The following is a 19,747-nucleotide window of genomic DNA, read 5'->3' as shown; positions in this document are numbered from 1 at the left end:
TTTGAATGTGTATCTGTGAATGAAGAAGCTTTCCTGATGCCCCTGAATGTGAGTTATCAATATCTGTTATGAAATAAAGTAAATCAAAGTTTACTTATTTGCAAGAAGGCCAGGTGAAACAATTCCTTTTACAGTGTGGTCATTCAGGCCTAAATCACTCTAAATTTCTAATACTTAAAAAACGTAAGATCTTAATTAATAAGAAGCCCAATTTGATGCTTAACTTGTAGTAAAAGTCTTTATAACCAAGGAAACCTTTTACCATTAGGTAGGGATTAAGTAAATTTTTATCAGATACATTACAATATGTAAAGAAAGGAGTAGTGTGTGTGTGTGTGTGTGTGTGTGTGTGTGTGTGTGTGTGTGTGTGTGTGTGTGTGTGTGTGTGTGTGTGTGTGTGTGTGTGTGTGTGTGTGTGTGTGTGTGTGTGTGTGTGTGTGTGTCTGGCAAAATACCACGGGGATATCAAAAGGTATCATTGTAACATATGCATAATTAAAGAAAGATTTTTCAAGTATGTAGGCATCAAGGGACCATTCATATACTTAGAATAGAGATAATAGTACATACATAGTTGAAACATTATGAAATTTGTTGTTATTAAACTGATTTAGATAATTATTTACAGAAAATGTCAGTATCTGATGCAGTTTATCAATAATGATTTTAAAGCCAAAATAAATTTAGAAAGGTTTTCTTCAACATTGCTTTGCTTGAGTGTTCGCAAAGAACCAACTATGTTCTATAGGTCAATAAAAAAATCAACACTGCCACTAAACATTAGTTTTGCTTTGGCTTTCTTTAAGGGATGACCAAAAAGATCACTAGTATACCTAGACAGGTAAATAACTAGGTAAACTAATTTTAAGTGAAATACTCTCCACTTGAAAAATTTTTTAACCAGAAAAGTAGGTTCTTTTTGTATGCACTAGCCTATTTTCAACTTTATCAACTGGGAAAATGAAGTTTCCTTCCTAAATTAAAACATGCTGGGATTTTAACTTACAGAGCTAGATTAAAAATGAGCACTGGCAATTAGACTGAGCAGTTTACGTTATGGGCATTTGAAAGCATTATAAAACAAAATTAATGTCATTTCTTGTTCATTTCATCAAAACGTTACTGTATATTTCCAGCTTTACAACTCAACATTTCTGAATTAGTGCATGTTAAATAAAAACTAAAGCATAGCATTTGGTCATGCTTTCACCTCTGAAGAGTTTCACATGTGTGCAAAATCCTGAGTCTAAGGTTTGGAATACAACTTCCTTCAGACCACATACCTACAGTAGGGTTCTGCTTCTGTTCTACAAGAGTTCTTGGTGTTCGTAAGTAATTAGCATTTTCAGATACAACCTGCAGAAGGAAAGCAAAATAAATGAAGTAAAACAGTAAAATAAACCAAAAAGTCCATACCTCATTTGCAGCCTGTTTCAGACAGACAAAGGTTAATAAGCTGTATGATAAATATTAGTAGAAATACACAAGATATGAAAGATCATGCAAGATCCCCTTGTGAAGGGAGTCCATTTCATATGAGGTCCTTGCAATGAAGTGGTGCGAAGCAGGCATTCAGAATAAATATCACGTATGAAACAAGACAGATGAAAAGAAACAATTAATATAGACTGATATAATTTCACTCTCCCTTAAAAGAAGCCAAATGCCCACTCTTAAACAGCTCCTGTATTTGAAGGGGGAGAAAACAATCACAAACAATAGAAAAGACAGACAGAGACTGTTGAGATCACCATACAATTACTGATCCATGCACAGGCTTTATCAGAGTAACCTTTGAATATTCACAGCCTTAATGGATACCATAATCCCTTTTCCTATAATCAATGCATTGTATTTCCAAAAGGAAATTGCTGAAGTTCTTGGAAAAGTCATGTGTAACAGCAGACCTTCCATTGTGAAAATCCCCCAAACCCACAGTATTTTAAGTTTCCAAATGTCACCACAAAAAGTCCTTCTGAAGTCATTTATTTTGACTCCTTTTGTTGGGGCATATTGTTGATGGTCACATATACATTGTCCCCTTTTATCTTAAAGAAAGTATTAAGATAATATACAGCTAAAAAAAAAAAACCATATTGTATGTAATTAAGATACTTTCAGATAATACAAAGTGAGGGAGAGAATCACCAGTATTAGATGTATCCTGCTAACTAACACAGGGCCACATAAATCTGGATATTTTAAAAAAAATTTTCAGGTTCTCAGCAAATTCCAAATGGAATCTATTTTTCAATTATGGAGGAAAAGGTTATTAAATTTCCTTACTATCAAAGTACATAACTTTATTTCTGAATATTTTAAAGGATAATTAAAAACAATGTCTTTCCTTTTAAAAAAATGTTATTAACAAGCTAAAGTTCCAGGAATGTGAATTTTATTGACTAATTTTAAAATCCTGGATATTTAACCCCCTCCAGTAAAAATGCTAAACACAAGCAATGTAAGTGGTTTCTTTCCCTCAAAATATTGTCAGACATCACAAGCGTTTCAAAATGAATTCAAAATTAAAAAACGGAAGGATTTACTCTGATGTAATATATAAGGGATTAGATGTCCTCCAAGACAGCTGTTTGTTGCTCTGAATGCGGGGAGGAAAAATGTTTAATGAAGTAAAGTTTAAAAACCTGTTGCCATGAGCCAAAAATACTGGATGTGAAAGCCAGTGATTTGGGGGAGACAGGGGAAGAGGTGATTTGTTCCCCTGATCTGCGTCTTCGACGCCCAGTGCCCACACCACTGGTGTAATGCAGCCAGCTACCAGTACCCTCTGGGCTAGACACACTCAGGGGGCTCTCTTCCTGGAAGTGAGAAAAGGGGCAAAAAAAAAAAAAGCAGAGCATGCAAAGTTAGATACAACAGAGCCAAATGACCAGAAAGAAAAAAAAATACAGTTTGTTTGTGCTTACCAATTTTTTAAAAAACTATTAAACAGTAATTTGGGAGCCAAATATTTTAATATTTGAGAAATTGATAGGACTCACTTATAAATCTAATTGTGAGTAATAACAATTATGAGAATTAATTTATTATCTTAAAATACAAAATATTTATACTGCTTAATAGTTGTCTTCTCTCTTAGAACTGGAAAGATTTTAACAATTTTTTATCTTGGCAATGTTAAAAATTTGAACGTGTTCTGCTTAATTTTAGATATTCAAGAGGTTTTATGCTATACTGGGTAAACTTTTCAACCCAAAGCACTAAAGAATCCTCCAAAGGGTTAAAGAGACTTCCAGTGTATATAATGTATAAAGGAAAAGTTGTTTGCCAGACAAAAAAATTAGAGACCATAAGATGAAGGATTCAAATTGCACTTGTCTACACTTCTATGCTATCTATTTATTTACTCCTTCCAAAGATTATTTGTAGAGTTCAGTAGACAAAACATGCAGCAAACATTCTCATTTTACATGTTTGCATGTTCAGGTTTCAGACAGTGAGGACATAGTAAAATCTACTTGCACAAAATGAAGAGAATAGTCTTTTTCTCTGTGTGTCTTTGGGAAGTACAAACTTCTGATATCCATGGAGATGATGGACGCTGGAAAAAGTCTTCAAGGTTTTACTTGAATAATTTACCTTATGGAAGTAAAAGTTTAGCATGGCATAGAAATAATCGCTTGAAAGCAACTATTTAAATATTTATGAGAAAAAGGTTTAGCACTGTGTTCTGTGTTTTAAGAGTAAACAAAGGGCAGTGATTTTGTTGAAGATTTCACAAATACAGTTCTGTTGGAAAATGCAGTCAAGGAATACATCTACTGTATCAGTGTTACAGACATTTTTTGGAGTGCAGAAAAAGGTTTAATGGTGAAATTCTAAACAACCTGATAAATTACAGATTGCTTTGTTCAAAATCATCAAAATCACTGCCCTCACACAAATGATATTTTAGGTTATATTAATAAATGTCATTTCCCAATTTTCTGAAATTAAAGATAAATGAAAATAACCCCAGGTTTCTCATTCTTAAATTAAGCTATTAGAACAAATAACCCCAAATTCTATAATTGTTAATCATCCTCTTTTATAATTAACTTAAAATATCCCATTCATGGGAAACGCTAACTAGTATGCACTTTCCATTATAAAACTACAACAATCTATTTTATTTAGATGATGCTTTTCCTATGCATAACTGTTGAATTGGGAGACTCAAAAGCACATATGCCTGTATAATTTGGGGCGAGAGAAATGAGCATATTCTTTTTTTGGTGTGTATGTTCTTACTTACCAACTGCTAGATAGTACACCTAACAAGATTTGGAGTATTTAATCATCAAAAAATATTTTAGCTTAAAAGTTGATGGTGCTTCCTATCTTTATACTTTTACTTGAGAATTTAGAAAATATAAGCACTGATTTCAGATCAGAGATGAATCATCCTATAGAAAATATAAATAACCCAAAATGAAGGTATTTAAAGAATAAAAGTGTATACAGATGTTAAAGATGTTACTTAACAAACTTCATTCCAACTGCTCAACTTTCCTTTTAAATGTTATTTTAGTAACTACTTAAATGTTATTTTGTTAGCATAAGAATTAGCCTAAGTTATTTAATTATAGATCTAAGTACAAAGGTAAATTTTTCAATCACAGCATCAAATTTTCAAATCCTATTCTGACTTTTACAGTCAGTTTAGCAGTTTAGAATGTCACATCTTAACCTACAGTGTCACTGGAACCAGCTGTTGCTGAAGTGTCTGTCAATTCCTCACTACTTTCAACCAAAAATTATTCCTGACCCATTAAATCAGATTTTTTAAAAAGTTCTTTATTAGACTAACCTAAAGTGACAAGGCAAAAAGTGGATCAGTTTTCAGAAAGGCCTTATTTTACTACTTATATTCAACTTTGTTATGAAATCTATAAAGCTCCAAATTCTAAAAGTAATCTTTGTATTTTCTGCCTCTACATTTTAAAAAATTTGAAAAATTGATAAAATTGACAGTTAAAAATCTGGTAGGTTCCCAAGCTTAATAATTAAAGCTGTATTTTCTTTTCTGTTTTATTAAAATATAGTTAGTTTACTTCATTAAAAAAACATGCTCTGACAAATATACTTACTTCATTTGTAGCCATCTTCCTAGATCTTGGAAGTGGAGACTTCCTGTGTATATGAATTGGCTCTGATACCATAGGCTTAAACAATATCACAGCTCGATCAACCTCATCTTTTTTAGAAGTATGTGGTTCATCATCACTATCAATTTTAAAAGCTCTCCTTCCTTCATTCTATGCAGAAAGAATATAACATAATAAAATTCAGATAAAACAAATCACTCTTTTTAGATGAACAAATTAAACCACCAATTACTATCGTCGCTTGAAGTACATATATACAAGTTTACTTATTCAAATGGATTGATAACTGAATTCTTATGAAAATCTAGTATTATTCTGGGTATTGTAAGACAGATAACAGAGTTCCTAACTTCAAGAAATACATATACTCTCTGGATAAATGAAATAATAAAATGACAATTAAAAAGCCATATAAAAGAAAATGCTTAATAAAATTTCATCCAATGCCCAAATAAATAAGCAATATTCATAAATGACAGTAAAAAAAAAAAATAGATCAGTTTTGTTACCAGTAATGTCATCAACTCAAGCACAAACTGAAACAATATCTGGTTATAGAAAATTCAAATTCTATTCCAAATATTTCTAACAAATGTGATGACTGCACACTTAAATAACAATCATTTGATGACTCACTGACTATTTACTGAGTACTACCATGTGTCAAGACTCAGATGAATAAGATACTGTCCTAAAAATGTAAGAGTCTCAAAGTATAGTACAGAAAACAGGTAAGTTTAAACAGGTTATATTAAATATTCATCTAAATAGAATGGATAAATTGGGGCATGGTCATACAGTGAAACACATATTTTAAAGCAGTAAGAATGGGCAAACTAAAACTAATTACATCAGTGAACCTCACAAATATACGTTAGCTAAAAGAAGCCAAAGTATGTAAAAATCTTCATTAAACTAAGGGGTATAAAAAATAAACTTCTTCAACTCAGGTAAGGTATATCTAAAAACTAGAAAAAATCATCACAGTTAATAATAAATCACTGAAAGAGAAGAATGCTCATCATCACGAAATCTACTCAACATTTTACTGGACATCTGTCATCATTCAGAGATATGATCATATACATAGAAAATTAAAATGACTGGATAAATTATCAGAATGAATAAACAGCATACAGTAAGGTTGCTAGTTATAAAATCTTTATACAAAAATTGAGTTAAAATTCAATTGAAAATAGCAAATAAAATAAAATTTAAATGAGTCATTTATGACAACATTAAAAAAGAATTTAGGAATTAACCTGACAAATAAAAGATATTAAAACAATTTTATCAAAAAGATATAAAGAATAGCCAACTAAATTCAGAGATATATATACCAAGTCCTAGGACTAGAAGATTCAATTCTAAAGTGTTATGTCCAGAGAAAACTAGAAGAAGTGTTATGTCTCTCAACATGATCTGCAGAGGTTATCTAATTGCAATAAAAATCCCTAAACATTACTTTCTGTTTTAGTCTGGTAATGAACAAGGATGATTGTTATCAATACTTCTACTCAGCACTATACTGGTCCTAGCCAGTAGCACTTCACAAAACACATAATCAAATGGCCAATGAATGTAAGAAAAAGTACTAATCCTTACTGGTTGTGAGGATAATGTAAATTTAAGATACAAATGAGTTGCCAAACAACTCATTAAAAACACTAATCAAAAAAAAAAAAAAACACTAATCATACCAAGTGCTGATAAAGACATGGCAGTATCTTTGGAAAGTTATTTGACTGTATTTTTAAAAACTGAACATATGCATACCCTATAACCCAGCAATTTTATACATTTTATCCAAAAGATATGCATACATATGCTCAGAAAAAGACCTGAACAAGAATGTCCATAAAAGCATCCATCTTCAAACCCTGAACTGCAAACAAACCAAATGATCATCACAGTGAAATGGATTAACAAACTGCACCATATTTATTTAATGTAATACTACATGGCAACAGAAATGAAGAACAGATGAATTTCAAACACATAATGAAAGAAGCCAAATCCACTTCCCATCCTTAAAAAACCACGTTTTGTGAGTTCATTTATATATAAAGTCCAAAAGTAGACAAAGTTAATCTATGTGCCAGAAGTCAAGTTAGTAGTTATCTTTGGGGAGAAAGCAGGAAGGTTATGATATTGAGGGACACAACTATGTCTTCTCAAATGATATTATTCTATGACCCAGCTAGCTGTTTTACAACTGTGTTTATTTTGTGATATATCATTAAACTACACACTTATGATTTAGGAATTTTACCAATATGTATCATAGTTTAGTAGTAAAAAAAAGTTTAAGGCTGAATACATATTTAACTCTGTAAGGTTATAAGAATTAAAATGCGGTAATTAACTCCAAGTGTTTAGTAAAGCATGGACTGTCCTCAAGCCAAAAACAGAAACTACAGTTATCCATTCTAAATAATGATCTTAAAAATCCCCCCAAAAAATCTAGAGAAAGGAGAAAATATAAAATTCTAATATGCTTAAAAAAGTGTATCAATCCAAACCATACCTCAAGAAGTTTAAACCACCTTGCTATTTAGTAGTTGAGATAAGAATTACAGTATGTAACAGAAAATTCTTAAAGTCACATTTAAATTTAGGACTGTAGTAACTATGCAATGAAAATTTCATCTTCATTACCTCCCTTGAAGCTGGTCTATATCCATAGCCAGAGGGTAAATTTTTGTCTTCTTCACATCCTTTGGCTCCTGGACTGAAATGTAACTCAACATGAAAGCGTTCCTCAGAGGAAAGATCCTAAAAAAATATTATAGAACATCTTCAAAATGAGAAACTTCAAATTATTGATTTACCTCTGGTAACACATGCAAGAATAAACAGAAGAAATGTACAAAAAAGCTCTTAATGTCCCAGATAACCACCATGGTGTGGTCTCTCACCTAGAGTCAGGCATCCCAGAGTGTGAAGTCAAGAGGGCCTTAGGAAGCATCACTATGAACAAAGCTAGTGGAGGTGATGGAGTTACATCTGAGTTATCTGAAATCCTAAAAGATGACGCTGTTAAAGTGCTGCACTCATTAAGCCAGCAAATTTGGGAAACTCAGCAGTGGCCACACACAACCGCAAAAGGTCAGTTTTCATTCCAATCCCAAAGAAAGACAATGTCAAAGAATGCTCAAACTACCACACAACTGCACTCATTTCACATGCAAGCAAGATAATCCTTAATAATAGTTCAAAATCCTTCAAGCTAGGCTTCAGCAGTATGTGAACTGAGAACTTACAGATGTACAAGCAGGATTTAGAAAAGGCCAAAGAGATCAAATTGCCAACATACACTGGATAATAGAAAAGGCAAGGGAATTTAAAAAACATCTAATGCTGCTTCACTGACTACGTTAAAGCCTTTGATGGTGTGGATCACAGCAAACTGGAATATTCTTAAAGAGATGGGAATACCAGACCACATTACCTGCCTCTTGAGAAACCTGTATGCAGGTCAAGAAGCAACAGTCAGAATTGGACATGGAACAACAGACTGGTTCCAAACTGGGAAACAGGTACATCAAGGCTGTATATTGTCACTCTGCTTATTTAACTTATATGAAGAGTACATCACATGAAATGCTGGGCTGGATGAATCACAAGGTGGAATCAAGATTGCCAGAAAAAATATCAACAACCTCAGATATGCAGATGGGAGAAACTGAAGAGGAACTAAAAAACCTCTTGATGAAGGTAAAAGAGGAGAGTAAAAAAGCTGTCTTAAAACTCAACATTCAAAAAACGAAGATCATGACATTTGGTCCTATCACATCATGGCAAATGGATAGGAAAAAAGTGGAAACAGTGTCATTTCATTTTCTTGTGCTCCAAAATCAATGCATACAGTGACTGCAGCCATGAAATTAAAAAGATGCTTGCTCCTTGGAAGAACAGCTATGACAAACCTAGATGGTGTATTAAAAAGCAGAGATACCACATTGCCGACAAAGTCTATATAGTCAAAGCTACAGTTTTTCCAGTAGTCATGTAAGGCCATGAGAGCTGGACCATAAATAAGGCTGAGCATTGAAGAACTGACACTTCCTAACTGTGGTGCTGGAGAGGGCTCTTGAGAGCCCCTTGGACAGAAAGGAGATCAAACCAGTTAATTGTAAAGGAAATCAACTCTGAACAATCACAGGAAGGACTGCTGCTGAAGCTCCAATACTTTGGCCACCTGACACGAAGTGCTGACTCACTGGAAAAGACCCTGATGCTGGGAAAGATTGAAGGCAGGAGAAGGGGACAACAGAGGATGAGATGGTTGGATGGCATCACCAACTCAACGGACACGAGTTTGAGCAAACTCAGGGAGATAGTGAAGGACAGGGAAGCCTGGTGTTCTGCATTTCATGGCGTTTCAGAGTCGGGCACAACTTAGCGACTGAACAACACATGCAAATCAAGAACTCTGTTACCTTGTTAGGATCTTCATACAGCATGATAACAATCTGAGTCATGTAGTTGAGTTCATTGACAACATTTAAATAATCCATAGCTCGTTTCCACTGTTCATCCTTTGATTCCTGAACAAAAGTATATAGTAAGCATTTTCTCATATTCCTTGAAAATCACTTTATTTTCATTATGACAGCTCATTTAATCCTAACTGACATACACAAATGAAATACTTCCACACACAATCTTTCAAAATAACTCCACTAATTTAAATTTAATAAATCACCTAAGCTTAAATAATTTTAATTCTCTTACCAGTAGTATTAGAAACTCTAGTGGTATTTTTTTTTTTTTTTTAGTAACTCATAGAAAGTAAAAATAAAGACTATCTTGAGATATGATACCTATTAATTGAATTTTGAGGGTAAGGGGCAGTTGTTAACCTTAAGTTCCAATGTAACTAATATAGTGTCATGCTTCATAAACAGAACACTATCCCATGAAAGTAATGACTATAATTAAATATCTCTCATTCCACTGTAGTTTTTTAAACTGTAGATATTTTTAAAACAATCAGCAGGAGAAAGCACAGGCAGATTCTTAAAACCATCTCCTTCATTCTTAAAATCACTCCACCATCATTTAGAGAATCAATTGGTCTTTAAACATGTAATTAAAGAGCTTCAGAACTGAAAGGGACCTTACAGAACATGTATTACAAGCATTCAAAGTAGAAAATTCTATCTCAAAAGGCAAAACTACTCAAAGTTCAAACTCTACAATAATCAACAAGGTCTACTGAAATCTTATGTATATCAGAGATAATGTCCTTCATCTCATGTCATAAACATTACAAATATATAAATGCACCCAACAATTTTTTTGTATATGAGGGTTTTGTATATACACTGAGAGTATATAAGAGTTTCGGCTTTAGTATAGAATGTGTTTTAAGAAAAAATAAAATTTGATATGTAAAAGCCAAAAGTCAAGCCCACACACTGATTTTTTTTAATTCAACACATATTTCGTTTTTAAATTTGGACATCGTCTATCTCTGAGAAAGCATTCCAAGTTTTTGGAAAGTAAAGTTAAAGCAATATCATGTAATTTGTGTAATTACATGTATACTTAAGCCTCATTTCAACAAATGGCTATTAACACATTTAAATGCTCTAGAGCAGTTGCTCCCAACTTAAGCAACACTCCACAGTAAAAATTGCATCTGTGTGTTTGTGTATGTGTCTATGTTTGAGGAGGGGGTATGTACAAAGATGTATATACATTTTCTTTCAAAATTGATAGGAAAAACAAATTAGCATAGCATTACTGAATACCACTAGATGTGAATGATTGTAAGTGATGGGCTTAAGTTAAATATTAAAAATTTTCAAGATTGAAAAGATCTATTAGATTCTGTGATATGGCATTATTAAGAACACCATGTAATATCTAATTCAGTGGTACAGAGACAGACTTTGCTAGGTCTGCTGTAATGAAAAGATAAAACAAAATATTTTGTAGCATCTTCTTAAACACAATTAATATGCAAGAATTCATAAAAATCTTTTTTAAACAATTAAGGATCATTAAATATATTCCTTGTAATCTTATTTATAATCTTATTTCCTCAATAAATCTTTAAAAAAAAAATCTATTATGGAGAGACAGCTTTTACCAAGTCTACATTGAAAAATGAAAAATCTCAACTGGGAAGAGACAATATAAGGTTTTAATTATATTAGCTACAGGCTCTTACTAAGATAATATGAGTTGGGATAATTAATTATGGTTCAAATAAATTTTTTAAAGTTTTAAAATTAGCAAACAGGACATCATTTTGGTATACAGCTTAATTTTCACTCTAATTGTTTTAAACCCCAGAAGCCCAGGTTTTTATGGCAGTGGAGTTATCCAGCTTTTGTTTTAGAAATGGAGCTGAATGCAATACATACTACTGCTAGATCACTGTGAGACAGCCTCCTAGCTGGCTTCCTCACATCCTTCTATCTATCTAATGCCTACACAGCAACCAAAGCCATTCAATTCCTTGCTTAAAACATTTCAAGGGCTTCCCAATCCTGGAATGGCTCTCGAATCTTTTCTGTGACAATTTTATCCATCATTCACTTTTATTCTCCAACCATAGGCTTCCTATCCATTCCCATATCCTCTGTTCTATCTTATAATTAAGTGCAAGGTTAAAGGGTGATCACATAAGAAATGTATCTCTCTCCCCTCAAAACAATTCCATCATTATTAACGGATATATAAGCTCTTGCATTTGCTAATTAGGAGTCAGTTTTTTTCTCTGTTTCTTTAATTAAAGCTTCACTAATCCACATGGACTTCCCAGGTGGCTCAGTGGTAAACAATCCGTCTGCCAATGCAGAAGATGCAACAGACGTGGGTTTGATCCCTGGGTCGGGAAGGTGCCCTGGAGTAGGAAATGACAACCCGCTCCAGTACTCTGGCCTAGAAAATCCCATGGGCAGAGAAGCCTGGCAGGCTACAGTCCGTGTGTCACAAAGAGTTGGACATGACTGAGCGATTGAGCACACATAATCTGCATATGTAGTCAAGGGATGCCACTTTGCTATTCCATTAAGGAATAAAAAAAGAAAAACAAGGGGGAAAGAACAGATGAATTAGAAAAGTTGATGGGAATGGAACACTTACACAGCCTTAGGGTAACTCTGTTAATAACTATTCATCAAGGCCCAATGATAAGAGATTAAGAATCAAGAGACATATGCCAAATCTTCATGTATATATCACTGCCCTTTATTTTAATAAGTACAAAAGAATCCGAAGTTGAATTCATTTTCTTTTAAGGATTACTTTTTTATAGATGTGCATAAATGTATATACCCATATATATATGTGTGTATATATATAAGTAAATTTTTTAATTCCTATTTTTTGGTAGCTTAGAGATAGCTGAAAAGATACTTTTGATATATAATAGAAGTGACAGTGTACTCTAGATAATCTGTGGTTTGAGTGTCCTGAGAAAGGGGTATTATAATTTCTAAATCTGCTTGGTTAGCACTTCTACTGCTAATATCTAAAATATCACTTTCCTCACTTTTTCAAATACAGACTTCCTGGGAATCTTATCAACAGCTGCTGCCTCAGCCATCATTAATGTGTTGGCTTCCGAACTCTTGTGCCTTCAACTCACACCTCTAGCCTTACATATGAACATGCTACTGGTCATCTTCACTTGATTTGTCTTCACCTGTTTATCTCACTATTGTATGTTGAACGTATGACAGACAGATAATTTGTGTCTTCATTTCATAGGTCTTTGAAATGAGATTGAGTTCTCCTGAGAACTAGCGCCTCAAACTCAAACTGTCTAAAACTAAACTCATTGCTTTCCTTCTAACGCCTGATATTTCCACAAATGTTACTCATCTCAGTGAATGATGGATAATTTTGTAGATGATCCTATGTTGGTAATATGGGAACCTTCCTTGACTCTCCTTTCTTACTTTCCATACCTGTAAGCACAGGAAGGGCCTCAAGGAGAGTGTTAAGGCAAGTTAAGATGCCTCAAAGAGTGTTAATAAAAGCCTAAAGGACACTGAGGAGGCTGTTGGTGAGGGATCATAGGAGGGTTAAAAAAACCTTATTGGAAACTATAGGATAAAAAATGCTTGCTACGTAGTGGCATAAAATACAGAAATACTATAGCCTGTAGATAGTGGATTTCAACGAACTAGCTACCAAGATTTCCTGAAAAAATTCTGAAAATACCACCAAGATTCTTCTTGTTGCCTCTGATAAACATTGAGGAGAGGGAGATAAGCTATAGGAAATGGTTAATTAAAAAGGAACCAAGACTTGCAGGAATCAGAAATAAAACTGTTTCTTATTTCCAGCCTCTCCAGAGAGTAAACAATGCTATAGTTAAAAAGTGGCTTCTGGGAAGAATGGAAACACAAGAATCTGTCATGAAAACATGGGTATTATGGTAAAAACACTTGCTAAGAATTCAGAAAGACTTGGGGCTCACAGATTTTTCAAAGACACGATGTCTTCTCAGGATCATATGAGCATGTCTCTCATATACTCCCTATTAAACAATAAAGACTGCTGAGTACTCTCTCAGCAGCCAAAGAGGGAGTCCAATGTACAAACAGACTTATTCTTAAGAGATCTGTGGGAATGAATTAATAGAGTAGATTATAAATTATTCCTTTTTTTTTTTTTTTTTAAATTATACCATCTTGAACTAAAAGTAAACAGACCTTTGGATCTCTAAACTTCTTTGGGCAGGAAGCAGGTTAAAAAACTACTTAGCTGCAAGCATGAGCTACTTTTTATGGAGAAGGAAGGATGACCTAGATGAAGCCATCAAGAATCAAAAGTATAAAGCCATGAACCATTAAAAACAACTCCTAGCATCATGACAGAGCCCTGATTAAGGAATGGGCATTAAGTACCTAGGCACACTTCAAAACTGCTATGGACCAGTGACCATGGTGTAACTTCTGTTTTCCCCTCTTTTTGAAAAGGTTGCCTACAGCAGTTATTCTATGCTTCTCAATGCTGTATGTCAAATATATGACAGACAGATAATTGGTGTCTTCATTTCACAGGTCTCTGAAACAAGACTGAGTTCTCCTGAGCACTCAAGGGGTTCTGCCCAAAGAGTCCCATCCATATCTGGACTATTTAGATAACGAGATCCTGGAGGTCAAGTTTATGCTATAATAGGTAAGCCTAGAGGAATACTGTGGAGGAGATTAAGTGAATCCTGCACGTGGGAGAAATGTGGACTGTATGGTAAGATACTGTGACAGACCCTGTTTTTCAAACATGGCCGCCAAAATATGTCCAATCCCAAGGCCTCATGTTACAGTGAGTGACAAGTGACATTCCACTCATCTAGTACCATGCGCCCATTTCCCCTTCCCTGAACCTGGATGGATCTCTGTGACCACTTCAACCAAAAATGCTTGGTAAAACTGAAAGCACGCAACCTCGTAGGTTAGATCCTAAAAATACTTTGTGCTTGCTCTTTTTTGTCTTAGTGCACTTCTGGAGCTCAGCAGCTATCTTCTGAGGGATACGCTGTATTCTGAGGTCACATGAAGAGGCCATGGTAGGTATTCTGGTCCATAACCCCAGCTGAGCCCCCACCTGACAATCAGCACATTAAGAACTAGATATGAGAAAAAAGCTGTGAGGTGATTTGAGCTCCAGCCACTGTCTGACTGCAATCTCATGAGAGACACAATGCAAAACTGCCTAAATGACCCAAGTCAAGCATTTAACCATGACAGAGAAAAAAAAAATGCCTGTACTTGTTTTAAGCCGGTAAGCTTTGGTATTGATTCATTATGTTACAGTAAGTAAGAGTCACACGTCCAAACACCAAATCCTATCGATTCTAACCCCTAAATAATGCAAATTCATCAGCTTCTCTTCATCTTTCTGTCACCAGCTTGTAGATCACTTAGAATATTTTGTATTATTGTTAGCCTAAAGGGGTTTTCTCCAGAAGGAAGAAAACAAGTCATTATCTCCAACATCTAGCACAGTGCTTGGTAAACAGTAGACTCTTGACAAATGATGGCAAATAATGAATTATTAAAAACTGTACAATAAAAAATGATGTCAGCGATTTGATTACAAATTCAGTAACACATATTTGTTAAGTAGATTGAGGTAACTTATTCTACTTACGTCGCATAAGGCACCATAGCGAAGAATAGACAGTAAAGAATGTACGTGACTTTCACTGGTGAAATATAATCTGGTACGGACATGACGTTCAGGTGACAGAACACCTCTGGAATACCTAAAAGTCAGGAGCAGACAATGTTGAAACATAACCGTACAGTTAAGACTTATTAAGTACTGAAATTATTTTGTAAAATGGAATTTAATCTTTCTAGAAGTAAAAGAACATAGTAAGTCAATCTATCACTCTTTCAATCACAAATTGAGGTGTTCTTAGTAGACATTTCTCTAACATGAAGATAACTGAAACTAACTGAGACCACTGAGATTAGTCAAAGGAGAGTTAATATTAGTCAAGTTCACTGTAAGAAGGCCATTTAAGCACCTTTATTAATAATGAAAGATCACAGCACTAAAGGAGCTCACAGATGCTAATGCTGCTGAATGAGGATGATCACTGATGATCGCATGTGAATGGTAACACACAGCCCTTTTCCCTGTGTCCCTCAGTTTTTTCCTCCAGTTTGGAGCCAAAAAGAATACAGGTTGAAAAGTTCCCTATTAGGAACATCTACGTGATCTGTATTTCCACAGTGTACCAAGTGATACACTCCTGCCTTAGTCACAGGAACAACAAAAATTTAGATTTCAAGTATGCAAAAACAGATGCCTATAGACTTAAATACCAGTACAGTCTCTTACACAGGATGGAGTTTATTTACAGTGTCATCATCTTGTGTCCTTTGAAGATCTGAGCGAATTTTTCTAACTAGAGGAGTACAGTAGCCTTTGGCAATCTCCAGTTTTTCAGCTTTAGTTATACCATATTCCTGAGCAGAAAATACACACTATTAGAAAAAGGGTATAATAATAAAGAACTCCAATAAAGGTATTACTAAATTTAAGAATTTTAGTGAGTAACAAATATTTTTATTAAGCCTTTTTTGAACATTACACAATTCCTAGTTTACATTTCTACAACTTCAAGTATATTAGTCCCCAAACTATTCAGTGTAATTAGAAGAATATTTTTTGGTGGAACTGAAAAAACAAGTAATTTCTAAAGAGGAGAGGATGAATGATGAATGCAACCGTTATGATAAGTATTCAACTCGATAAGGTTTTAAATGTAGAAACAACCCTAAAAGAAAGATGGATTAAGTGCACAGCTAGTAAAGCATAGAACAAATAGTCAATAAAGAAATACAAATTGAAGCCATGAAATTTTTGTCTATTTGAATGTCAAAGATTAAAAAGGTTAACAAATTATTTTAGTCTTTGGCCAATACAAAGTTTTAATGAGTGGTGAGCCAAAAATGCCATGAAATTATCAAATTTAATGAGCTATATTGCCATTATAAGTTAATTAAATTTATGAGAAATTATAACCAAAAGTGTTAAGATAACAGTAACTATAATAGTAATAAAAATTACAGTTCACAGGGATAGAGGAGAAAATGATCTGACATGAAAAAATAATTTTTTGCATTAATTAATTAACTGCTTTAATTAGGAAATTGCTATAATAAAACAAGTAACACTATACACTATTTTTCCAATGAGCTTTGGTTTGATAAACTGAACAGCAGAACTAGATCTTTAAGCTTTGACTCATGGCAAAGCTGGCAGTTCTCTGAAATCTGGGAGATGCGTCAGCAAAATTAGACACAGCCCAATCTTCACCAAAATCCTGGAGAAAAGTGTTTCATGCATTTGGGGGAGTAAGACTGAACACTGGCTAGGATACGACTTGTTGAAGCCCAGGGAATGACAAGAAATACTGGTACTGGTGGCAGGCAAGAAATAAACTGTGGGGCTGACCAACTGCATATTTTATTAGTCACTTTAAATTTAAAAAGTGAAATGCTTCATTGCGTTTTCTCAGAAACTAATCAAAAGATTGCAGTCCTACACAATTTGGAGACACAAAGTGGATGCTGGGCGACTAGAGGTCACTCCAGGTGTGGAATTTTGGAAAGTCAGTCCTTGGAGTGAATGGCACTGTGGCTCTGGCAGCAGATACGAAGGAATGATGCTCTGGAGAGGAGGTAGGGGGACATTCTGCGGTCGGCCGCGGGACAGATGAGGGTTCCACCTGGAGGTGGGATCTTTAATTCTATGGTCTAGCTTCCACTGCTCATGTCTCTGTCTTCGTAAATGGTAACTGGACCATAAAGAAAGCTGAGCACCGAAGAGTTGATGCTTCTGAGCTGTGGTGTTGGAGAAGACTCTTGGGAGTCCCTTGGACGGCAAGGAGATCCAACTGGTCCATCCTACAGGAAATCAATCCTGAATATTCATTGGAAGGACTAATGCTGAAGCTCTAATACTTTGGCCACCTGATGCGAAGAACTGACTCATTACAAAGACCCTGATGTTGGGAAAGACTGAAGGCAGGAGAAGTGGACGACGGAGGATGAGATGCTTGGATGACATCACCAACTCGATGGACATGAGTTTGAGTAAGCTCTGGGAGACGGAGATGGACAGGGAAGCCTGGCGACCTACAGTCCATGGGGTCGCAGAGTCGGACACGACTGAGCCACTGAACTGAAGAAAACTCTGTGATAAGTGTATAAATAGGAAGAGAAGGTTTAAGAGGAAGAAGGCAGAAAGGGGGTAAAGGAAGAGGGAAGCAGGGACAGAGAAAGAAGGAAGAGTAGACATAATGAGGGAAGAAATAGGCACACATTCTCTCCCCAAGATTTTTCTGGGACACCTGTATTTAAAGGTTACATCAGGTACTTCCAAGATGACAAAAAATTAATATGGACGAATCTCAAAGCTGCCTAATAAAAAAAAAGGTTGACTGATTACACATGGAAGATGTATGAAAATGGAACATCTTGGGTCGTTTACCTTTAAACACAAAAGTTTGGTTGGTGCGGTAATCTCACCAACATAAAGAAACTGGGCATGAAAAATACGAAATATGTATGTAACTGCATATGTATGTGCAAACAAAAGGAAAATGCTGAAATTTAAAATCATCAAAGGAAATTTTTCTGTCATTATTGGGCAAGGTACAAGTAAACAGTCACTCTCATACACTGAGAGCCTGGAAGAAAGCTGGTAAAAGAGATCTGGAGCTACAGAAATAGTCTTAACTGCACGTAAAGACATATACATAAGGAAAGTGTAAGAAATTAAAGGAATCCTCATTTCCAAATGTGAAAAATTGGTTAAATAGTATTTCATCAGCTATTAGGAAAAATGAAGTATATTTAGCTCTACTGATTTGGAAAAAACTTCTTGAGGCCAAGAAAAAAAAAAATCAGGTTGTAAAACAGTATGCTTTCCTGGTTCCATCTTTGCAAAGAACATATTTGTTATACATATGAATTTACAAAGAAAAAAAAGTCAATGATTTTAAGGGAAAAGGCCTTTTAGAATTTTCTGTAATTGTGAAATGTTTTTGTCTAATTGGTAATGCCATATTGATTTCTTTTTGGCCATATATTTTCTAATTTTACAACAAAGATATATTATTTTCATAGTAAAGACTTCTTTCCCTTCAAGACAGTGACATATATTGTGGATCTGAAAAAGCAAGTTGTCACAACCAGTTAGGACCAAATAATTAACTATGTTAGATGCTCAAGTTCTCTTATAATTATAGTATTTTTGCCATAAAAAGAACTGACTAAAATAACAGCTGAAGATATTTGATAGTTTATTATGTGACACATTTAATAAGTATTGGAATTTATGTTGCAAATACTATTATAAAGAACTCTCTGCATTTCATTATCTACAAATAACCAAAGAAATGATCTTCCAACTTCAACAAATGTGTGCCATCTCAGTTCAGTTCAGTTTAGTTCAGTCGCCATCTCAATTAAGAGAATCTTAATATTAAATATAATCTTTTATTTTTAATTTAATTAAATTTCATTTATTAAAATGTACATATAAAAATACATATAAAATATTATGAATTCTAAAAACTTTGCAAATGCTAAAGTATTTTAAACATTTCCAAAGGATAATTCAGCTATATCAAATATTATTATAATCTTTAAATATCCTTATCGTCCATCATACCATTGAGGCTATTTTTACTATTCAGTCTACTGAGGTAATATTGGTTTATAACATGTTTCATGCATACAGCTTCTGTATAAACTACAGTATGCGCAACATCAAAAACTTAGCTTCCACCCATTACCATACAAATGATCCCCTTTACTCAATTCACCTCCTTTCCCTTTTAGTAATTATTACTCTTTTCTTTATAAATGTGTATTTCTTTTGCTTGGTTTGCTCACTTATTTAAAAAATTTTAATATTTCACATTTATGTGAAATTATATAGTATCAGTTTTTATCTGAAGGACTTATTTAATGCAATATCCTCAAGGTCCATCCATGTTGCCACAAATGGCAAGATGACACATATCTTTTTTATGGCTGGGTAATATTCCATAATATTATATACCCTCCTTCATCCGTTCATTCATCAATGGGCAATTTCCATGTCTTGGCTATTGTAAATAATGCCACAGTGAACACAGGGCTGTATGT

General features: G+C 34.2%; 1 protein-coding gene across 10 annotated transcripts in view; it reads right to left on the bottom strand.

Moving 5' to 3' along the window:
- PPIP5K2 (diphosphoinositol pentakisphosphate kinase 2) overlaps positions 1 to 19,747 on the bottom strand; it is a 77,092-nt gene that overhangs the window by 12,075 nt on the left and 45,270 nt on the right. For 6 of the 10 annotated variants that reach the window (XM_043913731.1, XM_043913722.1, XM_043913724.1 and 3 more), the window contains exons 20-26: positions 15,927 to 16,054; positions 15,228 to 15,342; positions 9,551 to 9,658; positions 7,767 to 7,883; positions 5,091 to 5,258; positions 2,646 to 2,819; positions 1,284 to 1,356 (exon numbers count right to left, since the gene is read on the bottom strand). In XM_043913731.1, coding sequence (XP_043769666.1) covers positions 1,284 to 1,356; positions 2,646 to 2,819; positions 5,091 to 5,258; positions 7,767 to 7,883; positions 9,551 to 9,658; positions 15,228 to 15,342; positions 15,927 to 16,054 — 883 coding nt within the window. The remainder of the gene's footprint in view (positions 1 to 1,283; positions 1,357 to 2,645; positions 2,820 to 5,090; positions 5,259 to 7,766; positions 7,884 to 9,550; positions 9,659 to 15,227; positions 15,343 to 15,926; positions 16,055 to 19,747) is intronic. The other 4 variants (XM_043913725.1, XM_043913728.1, XM_043913729.1 and 1 more) reach the window with 1 other exon arrangement.

This window comes from Cervus elaphus, chromosome 9 (genome assembly GCF_910594005.1).
Source record: "Cervus elaphus chromosome 9, mCerEla1.1, whole genome shotgun sequence".
In the NCBI taxonomy this organism is placed as follows: domain Eukaryota; kingdom Metazoa; phylum Chordata; class Mammalia; order Artiodactyla; family Cervidae; genus Cervus; species Cervus elaphus.
This window is presented reverse-complemented; position numbering and strand designations above follow the sequence as displayed.